This window comes from Callorhinus ursinus, unplaced genomic scaffold (assembly GCF_003265705.2).
Source record: "Callorhinus ursinus isolate GAN/ISIS: 27379988/994484 unplaced genomic scaffold, GSC_fseal_2.0 scaffold21, whole genome shotgun sequence".
In the NCBI taxonomy this organism is placed as follows: Eukaryota; Metazoa; Chordata; class Mammalia; order Carnivora; family Otariidae; genus Callorhinus; species Callorhinus ursinus.
This window is the reverse complement of record NW_027397083.1, coordinates 5,012,954-5,032,552: the sequence shown is the minus strand read 5'-3', so window position 1 is coordinate 5,032,552 and position 19,599 is coordinate 5,012,954. Positions and strand designations below refer to the sequence as shown.

The window sequence follows — 19,599 nt, the reverse complement described above, 5'->3', positions numbered from 1 at the left end:
CCCAGCAAATGCTCCCAAGTTCCATTGCAGGCTCCTGCCCCATCCCTCTTGCCCAGAGATCCTGAGGAAATTGGAGCCTGTCTCCACCCCTCGCCCCTTGCTGGGCCTGGTTCCCACAGCCACGTCCTTCCTCCTTCTCACATGCTTCTCCCCACCTCAGTCCACCAGCCCTGACCTACTACCCTGGTCCCCCCTACAGGGCGCTAAGATCATCCAGTCCTTCCTGTGGTATCTCAACCCCCGACAAGTCTTTGACCTGAGCCAGGGAGGGCCCAAGGAGGCGTAAGTACTTGCCACGGCTCTGTGGAGATGGTGGGGAGGGCTTGCCTGGCACAGAGGGTGAGGCGCACATCCCCTGGCCCTGTTCCTGTCCTCTGACTCTAGGCTGGAGATGTACCGCAAAGTGCACAACCTGCGGATCCTGGCGTGTGGAGGCGACGGCACGGTGAGTCTCCTGCCTCTCCAGCAGGGGGCCCGAGTCTGGGGCCCCTCTGGTCTGACCTGGCCTCTTCTGCTCTGCCCCTCCAGGTTGGCTGGATCCTCTCCACTCTGGACCAGCTGCGCTTAAAGCCACCACCCCCTGTTGCCATTCTGCCCCTGGGCACTGGCAATGACTTGGCCCGTACCCTCAACTGGGGTGGGGTAAGAGCCCAGAGGCGGGGGTGGGCTGTGCTGCTGGCGGGGGGCCTCTCCCCAAGAGAGGCTCAGTTCCTGCCTTGTTCCCCCAGGGCTACACGGATGAGCCTGTGTCCAAGATCCTCTCCCACGTGGAGGAGGGGAATGTGGTGCAGCTAGACCGCTGGGACCTCCGTGCTGAGCCCAACCCCGACGCGGGGCCAGAGGAGCGTGATGACGGCGCCACTGACCGGGTAGGTCGGCCAGGGCCTCGATGGGGGAAGCCCTCTGTCCCACTTGCCGATTCTGGGGCTTGGGACAAATCTCGTCATTTCTCCAGACTTTTGGCCTCTCCTGTACGATGGTAATAACGGTACCCCGTAAGCTAGCTGCTGGGCAAATATTTACTGAATATCCACCACATGCCAGGCATCATTTTAAGCAGCAACGAAACAAAGTCCCTGTTCTCACGGAGCCCCTACAGAATACGGCACTTGTGGACGAAGTGTCGGGGGTGGGGGGACTGGAAAGCCAGGGAAGAGCATGCCAGCAGGGCCCAGGGTGTTCGGTATACGGGGCACTTGGAGCAGCCCCACAGGAGCTAGGAGCCGAGAGGGCAGACCTGGAAGCAGGCTGCGGGCTAGAGGGAAGAGCTTCCTGGAGGATCCTGTTAACTGTGGGAAAGGCTTCCAGAACTGCGTGGGCCAGGCCAGCCTGGTGGCCAGAGCAGGCCAGAGGAGGGAGGTGGCTGTGTGGCCCAGCCCTCATGCTGGGCCCTTGACCTTTTTCCAGCTGCCCCTGGATGTCTTCAACAACTACTTCAGCCTGGGCTTTGATGCCCACGTCACCCTGGAGTTCCATGAGTCTCGAGGTGGGCAACCACTTGCTGAGGCTGGAGGCTGGGGAGGGGAGGACACAGGAGGGCCCCGAGAGGGTCAGAACTTGCCCCTGGCAGTTCTCAGCCCTCGTTCCCCACCCCAGCCTGGGAAGCCCCAGCAGGTTCAGAATGACTGACTGTCCCGGTTCTTGTCGCCCCCCAGAGGCCAACCCAGAGAAATTCAACAGTCGCTTTAGGAATAAGATGTTCTATGCCGGGGTGAGTCTGGGATCTGCCAGCAACAGGGCCCCCCGCTCCCCCCCCCCCCCGCCCCTGCCCTGCCATGCCCACTGTTCTACCGCCTGTGCCCCCTGCATACCTGTATCTGCCAGGCCACAGGACCCCTGTCGGGCAGTGGTGAGAAGTCCCTGTCGCCAGATGGTGACGCCCTCTCTCGCCCACAGACAGCCTTCTCTGACTTCCTGATGGGCAGCTCTAAGGACTTGGCCAAGCACATCCGAGTGGTGGTAAGTGGGCCAAGCAGGCGGGCAAGGTGGGTGGGCCCAGCGGGGATGGAGGCCGCCTTGGCACCGTATATGCCCTGCACCCTCCCCTGTTCCTGCCTGCAGTGTGACGGGACTGACCTGACCCCCAAGATTCAGGACCTGAAACCCCAGTGCATTGTTTTCCTGAACATCCCCAGGTGAGGAGGGGAGGGCTCCGCGTGTGCCCTGATGTCTGCGTCCTGCATGCCTGTCCTCTGAAAGCCCTTGTGTTGCCTTCCCCTTCAGGTACTGCGCAGGCACCATGCCCTGGGGCCACCCTGGGGAGCACCACGACTTTGAGCCCCAGCGGCACGACGACGGCTACCTCGAGGTCATTGGCTTCACCATGACGTCCCTGGTGAGTGGGCCCACGTGGGGCCTGCCTGGAGCCCTGGCTCTGTCCCCACAGCGACCAGGAGCACTGTCCTGAGATGGAAGGGGGGGGGGAGGTCACCAAACTCCCCTTCACTGGCCAAGATGGGAGAATTCATGCTCATCTCCCTGGCCGGGGTTCCCCCTCCCTTCTCTGACCAGGGTCTCGTTCTCCCCCCCAACCCCGACTGGGGTCCCAGCCTCCCTCTGCTCTCTGCGGCATTGTTGTTGCTCTGTTCCCTGGCCAGAGCATTCGTGCGCGGAACGGAGCTTCGGGCCCCACTACCCCAGTCTCGGCTCCTGACCTGAGCCTCTTGCGCCCACAGGCGGCGCTGCAGGTGGGCGGGCACGGCGAGCGGTTGACACAGTGCCGTGAGGTGGTACTCACCACGTCCAAGGCCATCCCAGTGCAGGTGGATGGTGAGCCCTGCAAGCTCGCGGCCTCGCGCATTCGCATCGCCCTGCGCAACCAGGCCACTATGGTGCAGAAGGCCAAGCGGCGGAGCACCGCCCCCCTGCACAGCGAGTATGTTCCCCTCCCAGCCACCACCAGACGCTGCCCCTCTCTCGAGCCTCCGTTTCCCCAGCTGGAGACGGGGCTACCAGTTGCTCTGTCCCGGGAAGGTGCCCCTTGGTCTGGCACCTGGCCGAGGACCCTTCCCGAGTGCTCTCCTACTGCCTGTGCCCCAGCCAGCAGCCCGTGCCTGAGCAGCTGCGGATCCAGGTGAGCAGGGTCAGCATGCATGACTACGAGGCCCTGCACTACGATAAGGAGCAGCTCAAGGAGGCCTGTGAGTGGCAAGGGGGGGAGGGGTGGCGGTTGGGTGGCAAGGAGCTGCTGGGGGGCCCTTGAGGGCCAGGCAGGGGAGTACGTCCAGCCGCTGACAGCCTGCTCTGCCCACCAGCCGTGCCACTGGGCACCGTGGTGGTCCCCGGAGACAGTGACCTGGAGCTCTGCCGCGCCCACATCGAGAGGCTCCAGCAGGTGAGGGGGTCGGGAGCCTGCCCCGTGTGGGCCCACCCGCTCTAGTTTCTGTTCTCTGCCAACTTTCGGCCTTCGCTTCTCTTGGCAGGAGCCCGAAGGTGCTGGAGCCAAGTCCCCCACCTCCCAGAAACTGTCCCCTAAGTGGTGCTTCCTAGACGGTGAGTGGCCCCGAAGGACCAGCACCTGACGGGTCCCGGGCTGTGTCCTGCCCCCTCCCGCAGGGCTCCCGGTGGGGCAGCGACTATCTGGGCCTGGATAAGGGCCTCCTGCCACCTCAGACAGCTCTCTGCCCCCCTCACAGCCACCACTGCCAGCCGCTTCTACAGGATCGACCGGGCCCAGGTGAGCACTCGCAGTCCCTCCGGGCCACCCCAGGGCCCCTCTGCCTTTGCCCGCACCTCCACAGACGGGCTTGCCCCTCGGCCTGCTGGGTGGTGCCTGCACACCTGTTCATGCTCACAGATAGGGTGTAGGCACGCTGCCCACAGGCAGAGGGAGCTGGCGTGCTCAGAAAAGGGGCCGGTGAGCTACAGAGGTGAAGGCACTTCTGGCCAGGTGCTAGGTGCCCCTGGCAAGGGCTCAGCAGTGGGAAGGAGCTGGGAAGGCAGCGGGGAGGGAGACTGGCAGGGCCCGTCATGCAGCTTCCGCCTGCCGGAGGCTTCTCCGGGCCCCCTGGCCTGGCTGCATCTGTACTGCCGCCGTCGGCTACCCTGGAAGGTCCTGACTCTTTGCCCCGACCTCCCCACCCACAGGAACACCTCAACTATGTAACTGAGATCGCACAGGACGAGATTTATATCTTGGACCCTGAGCTGCTGGGGGCATCGGCCCGGCCTGACCTCCCAACCCCCACTTCCCCTCTCCCCACCTCCCCCTGCTCACCCACGCTCCGGTGAGTCCCGCATCTCCTCCAGCCCCCTGGCTCGAAACCCCACCTATAAGCCGGTACCTCCTGCCGTCCTGCCTTCAGCGTCAGACACATGTCCACTGTCCAGCTGGCTGCCTGGCCCCCACCGGCCCCCCCCCCCCCCGGCTGAGTCACTGGCAGAGAACCAGCCCTGGCCGAAGCCCAGCTGAGCAGCCCTTTTGCCGCCGCCGCCCCGGGGCAGTGGCGTCGCCATCCACCCTGCTGCGCTGGCCGGAGACCTGGGCTCCCCCTCTGACTTCTCTTCTGCAGTCCTGTCTGCTGTCCCCCAACATCCGAGCTCGGCAGCCTGAGCCGGGGCCCCCGAGCTCCCCTCCATCCGCACTGCCCAGCGCCGTGCCCTTCCCGGCCCTTCGCGGCCTCCAGTGTGCCCGCCTCAGGACGGTCCCCAGTCCTCCCCGAGCCCCGCGCGCCGCTCACCCCTCAGCTTGGGAGTTTCCTCCCCAGAGAAGTCTTCCCAGGAGCCCCGGCTGCCGTTGCTGTGAGATCACAGCACGCCGCCTTGTGTTCTTCGTAGCCCTTCCCGCTCCAAGGAGGCCTTCTTTCTTTGTTGACATGTGTCTCCCTGACTAGAATGTAAGCTCCGTGAGAACAAGCTCTCCGTGTGTCTTGTTCACTGCTGTGTCGCCAGCCCCCCCCACCGGCGCGGCACCTGCTGTGTAGGAGGCACTCAATAAACTGTTGACAGAACACAGGGCGCCCCCTGGTTGGGGCGGGGGGGGGTGACAGCTGTCGCTGGGTCCATTTCATCCTGCTCTGCTTGCAGGTCACTGCCAGGGGATGCGGCGCCCCCTAAAGGTGAGGCCTCTCCTTTCTCCCTGGTCCCCGGTGGGGGTGGGGGTGGGGGTGGAGTTCCCACAGCCCCCCACAGCCAGGGCCTGCGCCCGGGCAGGCCCACGCCTCCGCCCAGCATGTCTGCGGCCCAGGGTATAACGGGCAGGTGTTCCGTGCAGGTGAGGAGCTGATTGAGGCTGCCAAGAGGAACAACTTCTGTAAGGTACTAGGAGGGCTCGGGCCCCCCACCCCGCCGCCCTGGGGGGCAGGGCCTCTGGGTGGGGCCCAGTTAGCCTGTCATCGTCTGGCCCTCTGCAGGGTCTCCGTGCTGATTGTCCCATTCCGCCTTGCCCCTGTCCAGCTCACAGTGTCCCTTCGTAGGGGCTTGCTAGCACAGTCTGCCTGTCCCCGGTGCTCAGAGAGGAGCAAGTCTTAAGAGGAACCACAGGCCCCAGGGCCTGGTGCTCAGTGCTCCCGGGGAGTCTAGAAGCCCCGGGTCTCTCCCCTGCACTTCAGAAAGACACCCAGAGGGATGACGTGTGTGAGCACGGTAGTGTCAGGCCTGGGGCCTATGGGAGTTGGGGGACATTTCTGTGGCTGGCAGGCGGGTGGCCGTGAGGAGCCCCAGCCCTGCTCTGCCTCCTGCCCTCAGCTCCAGGAGCTGCACCGAGCTGGGGGTGACCTCATGCACCGGGACGAGCAGAGCCGCACGCTCCTGCACCATGCCGTCAGCACGGGCAGCAAGGATGTGGTCCGCTACCTGCTGGACCACGGTGAGCTCGGCCACTGGGGCCCCGGGGCCAGGGCAGGAGGGGGGGGGAGATGGCTGGCTTCCCTGACCGCCCCCTCCCCTCTCCTCCAGCCCCCCCAGAGATTCTTGACGCTGTGGAGGAGAAGTGAGTATCTGGGCAGCGCGAGACCTTGGGCACCCTGGAAACTGCCCCGTCTTCGTGTAGCTCCTCCCACTCGGCTGAGCCTAGAAACCCTTACAGGCCACATCCGCTCGGCCCTTGCCCCACAGCCCCGTGTTCCCCTCTGTGTCTGACCGCCCTCTGGAGACGGGACAGAGGGCCCCGAGGACAAGATGGGGGTCCACAGCCAGCCCCTGTTTCCACAGCGGGGAGACCTGTCTGCACCAGGCCGCAGCCCTGGGCCAGCGCACCATCTGCCACTACATCGTGGAGGCGGGGGCCTCTCTCATGAAGACAGACCAGCAGGTGAGCAGACTGGCAGGGAGCCCGCGCGGCCACAGAGCAGCCCTTTCCCCAGCGCGGGCCCTTGTGAGCACGGAGCCATGGAGGAGAGCCACCTCTTAGGACTGGAAGCTGTCCTTCAACCAACACCCTCCGGACTCTGAAAAACCTGAGCCTGCGCTGGAGAGGGGTTGTTGGGACGGGTGGGCAGCCCACGACTGCCTGTCCTCGGAAGCTTTTCCTTTGCTCACTGGCCACCTGGAGGGAAGGTCCCCTGCCCTCTCCTCAGGCCCCTGAAGTGATGGCAGCCCCCCCCCCCAGGGCGACACTCCCCGGCAGCGGGCCGAGAAGGCTCAGGACACGGAGCTCGCTGCCTACTTGGAGAACCGGCAGCACTACCAGATGATCCAGCGGGAGGACCAAGAGACAGCCGTGTAGCAGGAGGGACAGGGCCAGCCAGGGGAGGAGCCCCTCATTGCCCACCTCACTGCCACATTCCAGTCGGATGACCACGGGGGGACCCGTGCCCCAGGGAAGGAGCCCCGTGCTGCCGCCTGTGGAGCCGCCCAGGCCTGGGGCTGGACTCTGAGGAGCTGGGGGGATCCCACCTGTCCCCCTGAGGCCCCAGCCTGACCCAGGCCTGACAGGGGAACAGGAAACTGGACTGGACCGGGCAGGCCTTTGGGGGACTGGGGCGGGACCACCTCAGGGCCACCGTCACCCTCCCTGCAGCGGGTGCCCTCCCTGGGGGTTAGGGGTAGAGGGGGAGGGCAGCGGGGCTTGGGGCCCTTATCAGGGAGCCTTTGGGAAGAGGCTTCCTAAGCCGCCTGGGCCGCGAGGGCCCCACTCTGAGCCTGCGGACAGCTTGGGCCCTCTCTCCTGCCCTGACCCCACCCCCCACCCCCCCCCCCGGGGGGGGGCTTCCTCCCGGAAACAGAGCCTGCTGCGTTTGCCTGCCCGCCGCCCTGCTTGGCGCCTACGCCCCCGAGACCCTCCCCGTGTACCCAGTCATTTCACCACCGCCGACCGTGTGGCCTGGGGGTTGGAGTGGGGCTCTCGTGGTGACATGTTTACAGCTGGGTGTGACTCAGTAAAGTGGACTTTTTTCCTTTCTGCCCTTCTTTTCTTGCGGAGGAGGTCTTCCAGAAGCAGCGGGGTCTGGTGGTGGGGGGACTGGACGCCCTGGGCCTCTGCAGACCCTCTTCTGGGGGGTCCTGGTTCCCGTTTGGGGGTGGGGTCTCAGGCTTGCCCGGGACCTGACCTCGGCCTGGCGGCACGGCTCGGCGGGGCCGGGGGAGGAGCTGATTTCCTCTCGCTTCCCGCTTCCCGCAGGGACGACAACAATGAAAGTGAAAGAGAGGTGGGGCGGGGGGCGAGGCCTGGATTCTTCTGTCCCTTTGCCCTGTGGCCTTGGGCAAGCCCTCTCCCCCTAGGCCCCAGTTACTTTTGCTGTTTAGGGGATCGGGTGAGGTGATCCCCAAGGCCCCAGGATCGGAAGGGGTGGGCATTTGCAGCCGCCGCCTTGGCTGGGTCTGGAACTTCTCAGACGGCGCTTGTCAGCTCCCAAGCCTCACCAAATCCAGACCTGCGGGCTGCTCCCCAACACCCCAACTTCCCCCAGCTCCCGCCCCCGAAAACCTGCGCTCCTGAAAGGCGCGGCGCCGTCCGCGTCCCCCGAGCCCGAGCGCTTTCTCTGGGGCTCCCCGAGCACTGAGCAGAGCGGCTCCCTGCACACTTGGTGAAGCGACCCGAGGTGGGGCCCGGCGCTCCTTCCCCAGCAGCTAAGGGGGCGCAGAGGGCCGGTCCTCGACGGGGTTAAACAGTCATCGGGGGACGGAGCCGCACACAGGCTGGAATGCGGGCCCCGCGCCGAGCGCCGGGACCCGTGACACCCCCGGGGCTCCGAGCTCCCTCCCAAGTCCCCATCCTCCCAGTCTTTCCTCCCCGGGAGGGAAGGCGGGCGTCCAGCGGGGAAAGAGAACGGCCCCGGGGAGGGGGCAGAGGCGGCGGCGGCAAGCTGGGGCTGGGGCAGGGGCCGGGGGAGCCAAGGCAGGACAGGGGCCTGGGGCCGGGAGACCCCGGGCTCGGAAGATGGGCGGGGGGGGGGGGGAAGCCGGCAGAGCCCGTCGTCTGAACGCGGACGGCCCGGGGGGGGTGAACGGGGGGGTGCGGGGACCCGCGGCGGGAAGCCGGGGTAGAAGCGCCCGGGGGCGCAGGGCGGGAGCGAAGGCGGGGACGCCGGGGTCGGGGGCGGCGCGGGTTTGAGGGGAGGGGGCGGGGCGGGTCCTTCCTCGGTGGGGGTGGGGGGGCGGGGAGGGGGCGGGGGCCCATGTGACCGGCTCAGACCGGTTCTGGAGACAAAAGGGGCCGCGGCGGCCGGAGCGGGACGGGCCCGGCGCGGGAGGGAGCGCAGCACGGCGGGCAGCGAGCGAGTGAGCGCGCGGGGGCCCCGGCCGACGTGCGGCGGCGGCCTCGGCCCCTCGCCCGCTGGGCCCCAGGCGACCCGGGGCCCGGAGGCGTGTGGCGGTCTGAGCTGCGTCCTGGGCTCCAGGCCGCCCCCAGGGAGACGCCTCCGGCTGTGCGCCCCGACTAGCGGCGAGGGGCCGACCCCAGAGCCCTCCTGCCGCCGCCGCCGCCGCCGCCGCCGCCGCGGCCCGTGGGCCTGGAGCGTGGGGACCGGGGTGGGAGGTGCGCGCGTGCGGCCCCCCGTGGGGAAGGGGGCGGGCGGGGGCCTCTGACCCGACCTCTCCCCCGCAGGATGCAGCACCGAGGCGTCCTCCTCCTCGCCCTTCTCACCCTGCTGGCGCTCGCCTCCGCGGTGGCCAAAAAGAAAGGTGATATGGGGTGTGGGGGACTGGAGGAGGGCTGGAGACGGGCCGGTGAGGCCGGCAGCCTTGGGCCTGGCCGCCGGGATTCCGAGGCCCGGACCCCAGGAAGCGGTCCCCGAGTATGTCTGAGCTCCGTTCCCCGTGCGTCTTAGACAAAGTGAAGAAGGGCGGCCCGGGGAGCGAGTGCGTGGAGTGGACCTGGGGGCCCTGCACCCCCAGCAGCAAGGACTGCGGCGTGGGTTTCCGCGAGGGTACCTGTGGGGCCCAGACTCAGCGCATCCGGTGCAGGGTGCCTTGCAACTGGAAGAAGGAGTTTGGAGGTGAGGTGGGGCGCAGGCGGAGGGCAGGGGAGGGGAGGGGCCCAGCCTCGCCGAAACCTGGGCAGGTCTGTGGCCTCCAACCACTGGCTGCCCAGATCTGACCTGGGGCGCTCTCCCGCCAGCCGACTGCAAGTACAAGTTTGAGAGCTGGGGGGCGTGTGATGGGGGCACGGGCACCAAAGCCCGCCAAGGCACCCTGAAGAAGGCGCGGTACAATGCCCAGTGCCAGGAGACCATCCGCGTGACCAAGCCCTGCACCCCCAAGACCAAAGCCAAAGCCAAAGGTCAGGGAAGTGGAGGAGGGTGTGGGGGTCATTGCCGGGGGCTGCCACCACCTGTGAAAGGGAATAGTTAAGCCTGAGGTTCTGGACTGCGGTGGGTGACTTCCTGACATCTCTGCCCTCGGTTTTTCCTGTCTGTAGAGATACCTTAGGTGGGCAGGTACTGAGCGTGGCCCACAGAAGGTGCTGAGGAGTTATTAAATCCTTCTGGCCCGAGTGGAAGTGCAAACTCGCTCTGTTCTGTTGGGGCATTTTGCTTAGGATTCCGGGAGTTGTCCTGGAAGGGCTTGGCTTTGTCATCTCTCCAGCCAGAGGGAACATTTGGTCAGCTTGGGTCCTTTCTAGTATCAGAAGGACTTAACTGTCCCGCCATCCCTTAGCTGGTTCCTGATTCACAGCCGCTCAGAGAGGCCATCAGGGCAGAAGTGAATCAGCCCACTTGTTAGGGGAGGAGGTGGAGGCTGAGCGCTGCGGGGACCAAGAACTTGGAAGATTTTCCGAGCCCCAGTGAAAGTATAGGAGTTGGTGTGGGGGCAGGTTCAGCATCAATATGGCTGCGCTCCCCCACGGGGTACCGGGGTCCGCTGATCTACAGCCACTAGGGGGCAGAATTTTCTCCCTAATGTATAGGCTGGGGCGGGGGGCGTAGGGGTGGGGCGGCGTCTCTACTAGGTCACCTGAACTCAGCTAACACGTTGTTTCTTGCTTGTTTTACAGCCAAGAAAGGGAAGGGAAAGGACTAGCCGCCAGGTCTGGATGCCAAGGAGCCCGGGGCCGGTGCCCTCCCTCCCACAGGCCCAAGAGCTCACCTGCCAGTGCCTTTTGTCTCCTCGTTAGCTTTCTCAATCATACCCTGCTTCTTCCCTTTCATTCCTCCACCCCCCACCCCCACGTGTCCCACATGGGGAGGGACAGGGGACTGTGGACAGCTTGAGCCTCCTGCCCCAGAGGGATTTGAATCCCGGTACCCCCTTTTGTTCTTCCCCACAAAGATGCCATTACTGAGAAATAAATAAACCGTCGTGTTTTTTTTTTTTTTTCCTTCCCAATAAAAGCTTTTCCTTTAATATATAAAAGCCCCAACCCAGGGAGTTTGCTGTGGTAATTTGTTGGGGCAGAGACCTGTGAAGGAAAGGGAAGGCAGTTGGGACTGGCTTTCAGGGGGCTGGGGGCTTGGCGGTGAGTGCTCCCCAGAGCTCATGGAAAAAGCAGAATGGTTATGAAAATCGCTTCCAGGGCCCCGACTGACTCCTGAAAGGGTGCCCCCGTCCAGTCCCCTGAGCCTTTCAGTCTGGTCTTTCCAGGGACCACACCAAGGCTGGGAGGGAGCCCAGAAGGCTCCCTGGAACTGACACTCCTCATCTCAGCCACTCTCAAGCAAAGGTCTTTTGGTATAGCCCACTACCAAGAGAAGGTTCCGTCCATTGGGAGAGGAGAGGAGAGGTGGGGGCTGCTTGCCTGCCTTCCCCCCTGGCCCCGCCCCCCCCCAGCCTGTGTGGGTCAAGTCTGCCCCCATTCTCCCCAGAGACCCAGGCCTCCCTCACACGCCACAGAAGCCTGCTGGGAGGGCTCTTCAGAACCAGGGGGGGGGGCCTCTCTGCTCAGCGTGGGACCACCAGAAGCCAGACCTCAGTTCCTGAGTGTGAGACACTGACCTCCCAGCTGCCCCATCCTGACTGTGACCAGGACAGTGTGGTGGTGGTGGTGGGGTGGCCTGAGAGCCCACAACAGCCTGGCCTCCAGCTAGCCCACCCGCCCACCCAACCAGCGCCTAGCCGAGTAGCTGCAGCAAGGGGCGAACTCTGTCCCTGGAATGGGACCTGGGAGGAGGGGCTGGGCCTACATGCGGGGTGCGGCGGGGAGAAAGCACCAACTACAGCAGAACGGGGAGACCCTACCCTTCCACTCCCTTCCCAAGCCTCCTTTCCCAAGCCTCGGCTCCTTTGCTCCTCCCAAGGGGATCTCGGGCTTCTGGTCCCCTCCAGATGTCCATTCTTCCAGCCACGCTGGCTGGTCACAGTGGGGCAGTGCCCCAGAAAGCCAGTGCCTCCAGCTCCCTGAGGCAGGCCGGACAGTCCTGGTTCAGACGCTTCTGGGGCCGACCCTCCCCAGCCTGAGCCGAGATCTGGTCTCTCTGAATCCCGCCAGAGCTTCTTCCTGAGCCTCACAGGGGTCTTGGGCACCTCAGTTCTCGTCGGGGAACAGGAACACGGAGGGACGCTTCCAGAGCGCTCCCCGGCAGCCACGTGGGAGACCACCCACGTGACCGCCCACGTGGCTCAGCGCGCACACGTGACCGCCAGCACCTCCTTCGGCACCCCTGCCTGCCTACCTGGCGGTGCCGAGGTTCCGATACTGGCACAGCAGCAGGTGCCTGAAGGTCTTTTTAAAGGTGGCATTGCAGAGGGCGTAGCAGGCGGGGTTGATGGTGCTGTTGACGTAGCAGAGCCAGTAGCCAATGGACCACACCGTGTCGGGGATGCAGCTCCGGCAGAAGGTGTTCACCAGGACCATGACGTTGTAGGGCGTCCAGGTGAGGATGAAGGCCAGCAGAATGGCAAAGATGGTCCGCGTCACCTTGCGCTCCCGGGCCGCCATCTGCCGCTTCTTGCGCACCTGGTTGCGGGCGATGCTGGCGAACTTGCGGGCCACGTTGGCCGCCGGGCGCATGCCGGCGGGCGTGGCCGGGACGATCTCGATGGCCGTCACACACTCATTGCCAGTCTGCTTCGTCACGATCTGGATCTTGGACCATTTGGAGGCGGGGTTGAGGGCCCGCGGCTGGAGGGGAGGGGCAGGCATGGCGGGCGTGGTGGCCTCCGTGGTCGACAGCTCCGTGGGCGGCCGTTCCTTGGTGTGGTGTGTGGCGCTGCCGGAGCTGGACTCGTTGGAAGTGTCCTTGTCGGCCACGGGGCGCGGCGGGGGCGGCAGGACCGGGGGAGGGGCCTCCTCCAGCTTCCCGTTGCGCAGCTCCTCGGGAGCCGGGTCCCCGGGCGGGGCTTTCTTGATGCTCTGCTTCATCAGGGGGCTCTTGAGGAAGGCCAGAGTCTTGGCCTTCTTCTCCTTGGGGCCCTCGGGCCGGTGCTTGTGAACTCGGCTGCGACTGGCCAGGGAGATGTGGATGTAGAGCACCGTCATGATGACCACGGGCAGGTAGAAGGCGGCGATGGCGGTGCCGAAGGTCACCGCCGGGTTGGACAGGAACTGGATGAAGCACTGGTTGTCCGGCACCGTCCGCTTGCCCACCACGAACTGCCAGAACAAGATGGCAGGTGCCCAGAGCACGAAGGACAGGACCCAGGCGGCGGCGATCATGAGGCCCGCCATCTTGGTGGTGCGCCGGGCTGGGTAGGTGAGGGGCTTGGTGACGCAGAAGTACCGGTCGAAGCTGATAATGAGAAGGTTCATGACGGAAGCATTGCTCACCACATAGTCCAGGGCCAGCCACAGGTCACAGACCACGGCGCCCAGAGGCCAGTAGCCCTTGATGATGTACACGGTGTAGAGGTTCATGGAGAAAGCGCCAATGATGAGATCGGCGCACGCCAGGCTGAAGAGGAAGTAGTTGTTGACTGTCTGCAGCTGCCTGTTGACCTTGATGGAGAGCATCACCAGGATGTTGCCCACGACAGTCACCAGACTCAGCGAGCCCGTCACCGTGGCAATGAATATCATCTCCACCGTCTCGTAGCGGTTATGCGTTGAGGTGACCAAGCGTACAGACTGGTTGCCGGCGCTGCCGTTGACTGGTGTGAAGTTCGCCATTTTGGTTAGCGGCGGTGGGCGGCCCGCGTCTGGAGGAGGAAGGAGAGAGGAAAGGGTGAGCTGGTGAAGTGGTTTAGAGAGGTAACTCGAGGTGACAGAGGAACATCACCCTGCAGAGCCTTGGAGAACTCTGTCCTGTCGTGTGCTCGTTTCTTCACCCATCCGTCGCTTACTGAGGGCCCACTGTGTGCAGGCACCCTTCCAGGTGCAGGAGTTACAGAGGTGATTGAGACACACACGGCCCCCACCCTCGCGGAGCTGACAATCTGATCAGGGCAGACAGACGAACATGTGAGCCACAAAAAAAGTGCTAGAAGGAAAACAAGGCAGGGCAACAGTACAGTGGGTGAGTCAGAGGACAGACAGGGACGCTTCCTTGCCGGGTGATCAGTGAAGGCCTCTCCAAGGAGGGTATCTGGACAATGGCAAGGAGGCAGCCATGTGAAGAGCCGCAGAGGTGGCTTAGTCGGGGGCAATGGCCAGAGCAAAGGCCCTGGGGCACGTGTGGGGTGCCAAGAGAAGGCCAGGGCCTGCGGGGCCCAGAGAAGCGATGGGGAGGGGCTTCGGTGGTCCCAGAATCAGCATGTAGCTCTGGCCAGAAGTGTTCATGCATTCACCTCCTCAGTCATTTTGTAACCAAACATCAGAGGGGGACCTGTCCTCCATCCTCCCAGATGGCACTGGGGACACAGGCAAGAATATAATATAGATTAGCAGCTAACACTTACTGTCTACTAAGTGTCTGACACTTTCTGTACTTTTTATCAATATTAACTAATGTCTTCCTCGCGACAAGTCTGTGAAGCAGAAGCCTTTATTTTTCACTACTTCCAGGTGAGGAAACTGAGGCGCAGAGATGTGAGACAACCCGCCCAAGGTTCCACGAGCCCTTGATGTCCTGCCGCCGCCCCAGAGCTGAGGGTTCTGGCAGCCGGAGGCCCAAAGGGCCGTAAGGGCCGGTGATACCACCTTGGGGAAGGCCCCTGGGATGACCAGGGGTGGCCTGGAGTGGGGAACCCCCGAGGACGAGGAGAGCGCCATGCAGAAGGGTCTGGGAGGTGCGTACCACTGCGGCAGCCCCTCCCCGAGCTCCCCCTCCCAGCCCCAGGGCGGAGGGGTGGGGTCACAGTGCAGGGGCAGTAGGGCCCATCCACAGCCAGGGGCTGAGTGAGGACCAGGAGGAGTGAGAAGCCGAGAGGGCCTGTCAGCCGAGAAAAGACACACATGGCTTCCAAGGGGCCGGGGCCAGCCCTAGGCCCAACTGGGAACCCAAAGGGGACCCAGAGTGTCCCAGAGGGAAGAGGGCAGAGGAATGTCGCAGGGGGGCCCGCAGCCCGCCCGACGGCACCGCCCCCCTGGCCCACCAGAACATACCGAGGGCACCCCGGTTGGGCCCCCCACCAAGCACATGGCCCCTCCCCTGAGCCGGCACCCCCCTCCCACCCAGGTTCCTCTTCATCTCTCCCCCGCCTTCCTCTCCCATACACGTGAGCGAGGCCCACGCCCAGTGCGCTGTGCCAGGGCAGCCGTTCAGCCCAGCCTCCTTCACACCCGCCAACACGAGCATCATTACACACACGCACACGGGCCCCATCCCAGCCCCGCCAGCCCCGCGTGCTGTCGTATACTCAGCGTCTGTGTGTGAGAGAGAGAGAGAGGGAGAGCCAGCCGGTGTGGAGGAAGGAGCACTCACCCAGCAGCCCAGGCTCCAAGGCCAGCAGGGTCCTGGCTTTAGACCAGCCACCTCACCTTCCCGCCCCTCTCTTTCTCATTTGCAAAATAGAGAGGACTCGGTCCGCAGACCCCTCCCGAGCAGCTATGGGGACCAGCAACTAAACTTTGCATCTGCAGCATGAAAATGCACCAGAGGCTGGAGGCAAATGCCAGGGTGACCACCCCCTGCCCCACGCCTGGCCTCAAACCCCCTCACTCACCTCTGCAGACACAGCCCCAGCCTCCTGGCCTGGCAGTTCATGTTCGCCTGTCCAAATCCTTGGTTCTCAGGAGGGGAGGGTGTTGCCATCTCCAAGGTCACACATGAGTCAAGGGCAAAGACTAAATACCACCCTCTCTGGGGTCTCTGACAGCCCCTTTCAGCTTTGAGAGCTTCAGTTGTCACCCTCTGAGTTGGGAGAGCAGAAGCACCCAGAATGAAGAGGCTGCCCTCCCCAGGCAGGTGCAAACAGGGGCAGGGTGGGCAGGAAGGATCTGTCCGCCAGCACCAAGGAAAGCCCCGTTAGCCTCCCGGGGCCAGGACACAGGCCAGCGAGATGGGAATGGGGCTGGAGGTGCCAAATATGAAAAACATAATAGCCCTTGTTTATTGTTAACTGGAGTCAGGAATCCCTCTGAGCTTTTTAATAGAGATTATCTGGTTTAATCCTTACAGAAGCCTAATAAGGCAGGTACTATTAGTATCCCCATCTCACTGATGTAAGTATCTTCTTACAGATGAGGATAATATTAATTAACTTGCCCAAAGTCATCCGGTGTGTAAGGGGGGGCAGGATTAGAACCCAGGAGCCACCTTCTCAACCTCAACCTGTCTCAGGTTGATTTCCTGCCTCTGCTGTCCACTGCTCAAAACCAAAGAACTAAGGGTCCCCACCCACTCCCTTCCGGCTCCCCCACTTAGCTTTCCCAGAAGAGAAGAGGCCTCTTATCTCCACGGGGGACATCTTGTCTCCAAGGAGGTGACAGGTGGTTTAGTTCCCCTCTGGGTCTGCTAGGGGAAGCTGACAGCAGCACAAGGGGTGAGGCATGGTGTCTCGCGCGTCCTCCCCACCCTCTTTCTCGACCCCTCGGGTTTCCCCCGCAGACATTCTGACAGCAACCCTCTCTGGGGCGTTTCTCTGCGATCCAGGCCCACCGGAGATCTGGGGAGGCAAGCAGCCGCTGCCCAGGCCTGTGCACACCGCTAGATGGCAATGTCTAGCCCTGGGTGCCAGCTCCGGACTTCGGGCGGGCGGCTCTTCGCCACCGCCCCCAACTCCATCGCGACCGAGAACACAGAGGAAGCTCCAGGGCAGGGCCTCCCAGGGGAAGGACGTGGTTCCCCCCCCCCAACCCCTAACCCTTGCCAGGCCCTGCCCCGGAGCTGCCCTCGGCTCCGCGCGGGTTCCGTGGTGAGAAAGTTAAGGGCGCCCGGCTTCCACCCGGCCCCGCCGAGGAACGTGTGGGCGGGAAGGCGAGTGCGAGTTCTGTTTGTGTGTGATTACTGGGGAGCGCTAGTAGAAGCGAGTAGCTGTCTGCATGTGCGTGTGTGCGCGCTCGGCCACGCCTGGATACCGGGGACCCGTGTGCGCGTGAGCGGGCCCGTGCCATGTGGACACGTGCTTGTGCCTGCGTGTGCGGCCCGGGGTGCTGTGGCCTGGGGGATGCACACGATTCGGGTATGCCTGTACCTGTGAGTTTGTGCGCAGGAGCAAATGCAGGGCCCACAGTAGGTGACCTGTCCGGGTCAAAGAGCCCTGCCAGGAGACTCAGCTGAGACTCTGGCTGAGCGCAGAGAAGCAAGTGTAGCGCCAGGGTCTGGATCGTGACCCGCTCGTGAGTGGGGAAGGGTCGCGGCCAGGCTACAATCTGGGCTGCCACGGGCCCCCTGACCTTGGGGCATCGTCTCAGGCAGCGCCCAGTGGTGCCTGGGTCCCCAACGCTGCGGTGTGGAGTCCCAGCCTGGGACTGACTTCTGTCGAGGGGCCGCGGCTGGAGTCGCCCCACTGGCCTTACAGGACACGGGGCTCAGCTCAGCATGCCCACGGAGCTTTATGGCCAAAAGGGTGCCCGGTCTGCACGCGGGAGTGTACCGGCAACACCCCAAAACGGGGAGGCCCAGTCCGGGCTTAGGTCAGTTGAGTGTAAGATTCTTCCCCACCCACACTTCTAACCCTGCACCCCGCAGGAGATTCACCGTCTGGCCGGAGCGGCTAGAGTGGGCACCAGTTTCTAGAGCCTGAGCCAGGGCGGACCTCGAGGGCCGGGTTGGGAGTTATTATTGGGCTCATCTGGAGGCTCCTCCAGGTCTTCTTCCCGGTCGATGGGGCCCTGGCTCTCCGGTGCCCCGCCCTCCCCCCAACCCCCTAGCACGCAGTTCCTGCAGCCTCTGGGCGTGGGCACCGTGCTTTCCCGGGTTCTGGAGCCCCCCCCCTTTTCCGGACGAGAAGGGAGCGCGTGCTCTGGACGCCGTGGGGAGGGGGTTGGGGTGTGGGTCCTTGGTTCTTAGGCATTCACTCTAGGGCTCCGGGAAGGCTGTGGCCCCTGGATCCGTCCCTGGGGCGGGAGAAGAGTCTCAAGAGTTCACAGGAGGTAGAAGGGGCTCAGGGGATTTGGCAAAGGCATTGCGCCTGACACTACCGCCACTGGGCCCAGGGCTCGGCTCCGGCTCTCCCGGGCTCTGGGCCTGGGCAACAGCAGGGGGTAGTCCTGGAGTGGGGGAAGGGCGCCAGGAGCGGGTAGGGGTATTTCCGTCGGGGTTCAAGGTCGCGGATAGAGGACTTCATGGATCGAATGGGCTGGCAGCGCCGGGGGTGGGGGGCGGGGAGACGGGCGGGAAAAAGGCTCCTTAGGGCTCCAGAGCCTGGTGCCCTCCAGAGCTGCAGGTGGGAGGGCTGGAGTGCGGGGTCCCGCCCCCGACGGCTGCCCCTGGCGCCCTGAGGGCTGTGGGCGGGCACCCCTCCCCCGACCTCCTGAATGTCCATTCCTTCCCAGAGGCGCACCTGGAGAAGCTTCCGAGACTCCGGGTCTTTCTTCCAGCGGGGCCCCTCACCCCCGGGCTCTGTGCAGCCCCCAGCACCGCGCTCGTCCCCAAAGGAGCCTGGGGCCCCGTCCCAGTGGGACCCGCCTTCGGGGAGCCTCAGAGGGTCCGGGAGCCCCACGTCCTTCTCCCCCAACCGAGTCCCCCCCCCGCCCCCGCGCCGCCGCGGAGTCACTTACCAGACACCTCCGCCCCGGTCCCCTCGCACCTGACAGACGGCGGGACCAGCGCGCGGCCCGCGGGCCAGCGGGCGGGGCGCGTGGCCGGGCCGCGGGCCGGGGGCGGGGACGGGGTGCCGAGGGGCGGCCCCTGCTCCGCCCGCAGCTCCTGGCGCTGTGGCTTCGACTCGCACTCACGCTCGCACTTTTCCCCGAGCCGCGTGATGTCACGGGGAAGCAGCCAATCCTGGTGGGGCCGCGCCGCCCGCCCCGGGCCGGCCACCCAACTGCGACGCGCGGGGGGCACCACCCGGGGCGTCGGGGACCCCAGCTACGCGCGCCCCTCACTGGAGCTGGCCGACAGCTCCGCGCTCGGCCACTGTAGGGGCACCGCCCACGGTGGGCAGTACGGCTTAGCGGGGGGCGCTGCCCTCCCGGGAGGCTGGGGTGGGGGGTGGGGTGGGGTGTCCGCGTTGTCATGGGGACGCGGCGCCCCCTCGCGGGCTGGGGAGGGAGCTGGCAGCCCCGTCTGGCTGCGCTCTCCGCCTCCGCTCTGACCAAGTACCCGGGACCCGGAGGTGGTCTTGCGCCCCGCCTGGACCTCCCTCCCTACAGGGCCCGGCTCACAGTGGGACCTCGGAGGCGCGAGTGTTTGACCCCAGCAAGAGGTTACGGGTGGGTGGGGTCGGCTCAGCCGTCACGGTTCCGTCGGGGCAGAGAGCCGAGGGCCGGCAGTTTCCAGCCTCAGGGCCGCATGTTGGCCGCCGGGCTATCAGAGAAGACGGGCGCCGTCGGGGCCTAGGAAGGAGCTGGAGAGAGAAGACAGGCAACAGTCCGCCAGGGAGAGAGGATCCCGCCCATCGCACACAACCCCTGCCCGGCCGCCCACCCCCGCCGCCCGGCTCCCGGCTCCCGCGCTCCAGGCCGGGGAAGGGGTGTGCATCCTCTCTCCAGCTCCGGGATGGGACGCGCCGCCCAGCCAGCCGCGGCCGGAGGGCGAGTTCACCGATGCCTGTGAGGGAAAGCTGAGTGCCCAAGGTCACCCGGGGCGGAGCCTGGAACGAGGCCCCAGAGGGCGAGCGGTCTTTTGAGGTCTCCGGGAACCGCACGGGTCGGGGCCTGGGGACTTGGGGCCTTGCCTGTGAGGAGCGGGAGGGCCCGGGAGTCCGCGGCTGGGGCGTCCGCGGGACCGAGTCGGGTGGCTTCAGCACCTCGGAGAGCTCCGCCTCGACCCTGACCTTGTAGGCTCCGCTCCGCGCTACCAGGCA

General features: G+C 65.1%; 3 protein-coding genes across 25 annotated transcripts in view; 2 read left to right on the top strand and 1 right to left on the bottom strand.

Moving 5' to 3' along the window:
* DGKZ (diacylglycerol kinase zeta) overlaps positions 1-7,339 on the top strand; it is a 41,532-nt gene extending 34,193 nt beyond the window's left edge. For 11 of the 18 annotated variants that reach the window (XM_025878915.2, XM_025878916.2, XM_025878914.2 and 8 more), the window contains 21 exons: positions 200-282; positions 385-445; positions 529-642; positions 729-869; positions 1,408-1,486; positions 1,656-1,711; positions 1,825-1,959; positions 2,062-2,135; positions 2,224-2,335; positions 2,676-2,875; positions 3,040-3,140; positions 3,255-3,334; positions 3,423-3,492; positions 3,636-3,676; positions 4,087-4,226; positions 5,026-5,057; positions 5,213-5,256; positions 5,686-5,806; positions 5,896-5,929; positions 6,151-6,250; positions 6,548-7,339. In XM_025878915.2, coding sequence (XP_025734700.2) covers positions 200-282; positions 385-445; positions 529-642; positions 729-869; positions 1,408-1,486; positions 1,656-1,711; positions 1,825-1,959; positions 2,062-2,135; positions 2,224-2,335; positions 2,676-2,875; positions 3,040-3,140; positions 3,255-3,334; positions 3,423-3,492; positions 3,636-3,676; positions 4,087-4,226; positions 5,026-5,057; positions 5,213-5,256; positions 5,686-5,806; positions 5,896-5,929; positions 6,151-6,250; positions 6,548-6,664 — 1,935 coding nt within the window. In that variant the 3' untranslated portion in view covers positions 6,665-7,339. The remainder of the gene's footprint in view (positions 1-199; positions 283-384; positions 446-528; positions 643-728; positions 870-1,407; positions 1,487-1,655; positions 1,712-1,824; positions 1,960-2,061; positions 2,136-2,223; positions 2,336-2,675; positions 2,876-3,039; positions 3,141-3,254; positions 3,335-3,422; positions 3,493-3,635; positions 3,677-4,086; positions 4,227-5,025; positions 5,058-5,212; positions 5,257-5,685; positions 5,807-5,895; positions 5,930-6,150; positions 6,251-6,547) is intronic. The other 7 variants (XM_025878920.2, XM_025878924.2, XM_025878912.2 and 4 more) reach the window with 1 other exon arrangement.
* Positions 7,340-7,442: 103 nt separating this feature from the next.
* Positions 7,443-10,738, top strand: MDK (midkine). Of its 4 annotated transcripts, none has more exons than XM_073904673.1 (5): positions 7,443-7,586; positions 8,984-9,060; positions 9,207-9,374; positions 9,497-9,658; positions 10,373-10,738. In XM_073904673.1, exons 1-5 carry the CDS (start codon positions 7,570-7,572, stop codon positions 10,396-10,398), a joined length of 450 nt encoding a protein of 149 aa, XP_073760774.1. In that variant the 5' UTR covers positions 7,443-7,569; the 3' UTR covers positions 10,399-10,738. The 4 variants fall into 4 exon arrangements, with proteins under 4 accessions (XP_073760774.1, XP_025734713.1, XP_073760773.1 ...); XM_025878928.2 differs by lacking the exon at positions 7,443-7,586 and adding an exon at positions 7,594-7,979; XM_073904672.1 differs by lacking the exon at positions 7,443-7,586 and adding an exon at positions 8,003-8,275.
* An 81-nt stretch (positions 10,739-10,819) lies between these two features.
* Positions 10,820-18,573, bottom strand: CHRM4 (cholinergic receptor muscarinic 4). 3 transcript variants are annotated; one of them, XM_073904670.1, is made up of 2 exons: positions 18,353-18,573; positions 10,820-13,449 (listed from the first exon to the last, which is right to left on the bottom strand). In XM_073904670.1, the coding sequence occupies exon 2, from the start codon at positions 13,418-13,420 to the stop codon at positions 11,984-11,986; it is 1,437 nt and encodes a 478-aa protein (XP_073760771.1). In that variant the 5' UTR covers positions 13,421-13,449; positions 18,353-18,573; the 3' UTR covers positions 10,820-11,983. The 3 variants fall into 3 exon arrangements, with proteins under 3 accessions (XP_073760771.1, XP_025734711.1, XP_073760772.1); XM_025878926.2 differs by lacking the exon at positions 18,353-18,573 and adding an exon at positions 15,355-17,925; XM_073904671.1 differs by lacking the exon at positions 18,353-18,573 and adding an exon at positions 15,114-15,342.
* Positions 18,574-19,599: the final 1,026 nt, after the last annotated feature.

Coding starts and splice junctions, on each gene's coding strand:
- MDK (XM_073904672.1), top strand. CDS start 8,082: ATGCGGGCCCCGCGCCGAGCGCCGGGACCCGTGACACCCCCGGGGCTC. Junction 8,276..8,983: donor CAGGGGCCGGGGGAGCCAAG/GCAGGACAGGGG, acceptor TCTCCCCCGCAG/GATGCAGCACCGAGGCGTCC. Junction 9,375..9,496: donor CTGGAAGAAGGAGTTTGGAG/GTGAGGTGGGGC, acceptor CTCTCCCGCCAG/CCGACTGCAAGTACAAGTTT.
- CHRM4 (XM_073904670.1), bottom strand. CDS start 13,420: ATGGCGAACTTCACACCAGTCAACGGCAGCGCCGGCAACCAGTCTGTA.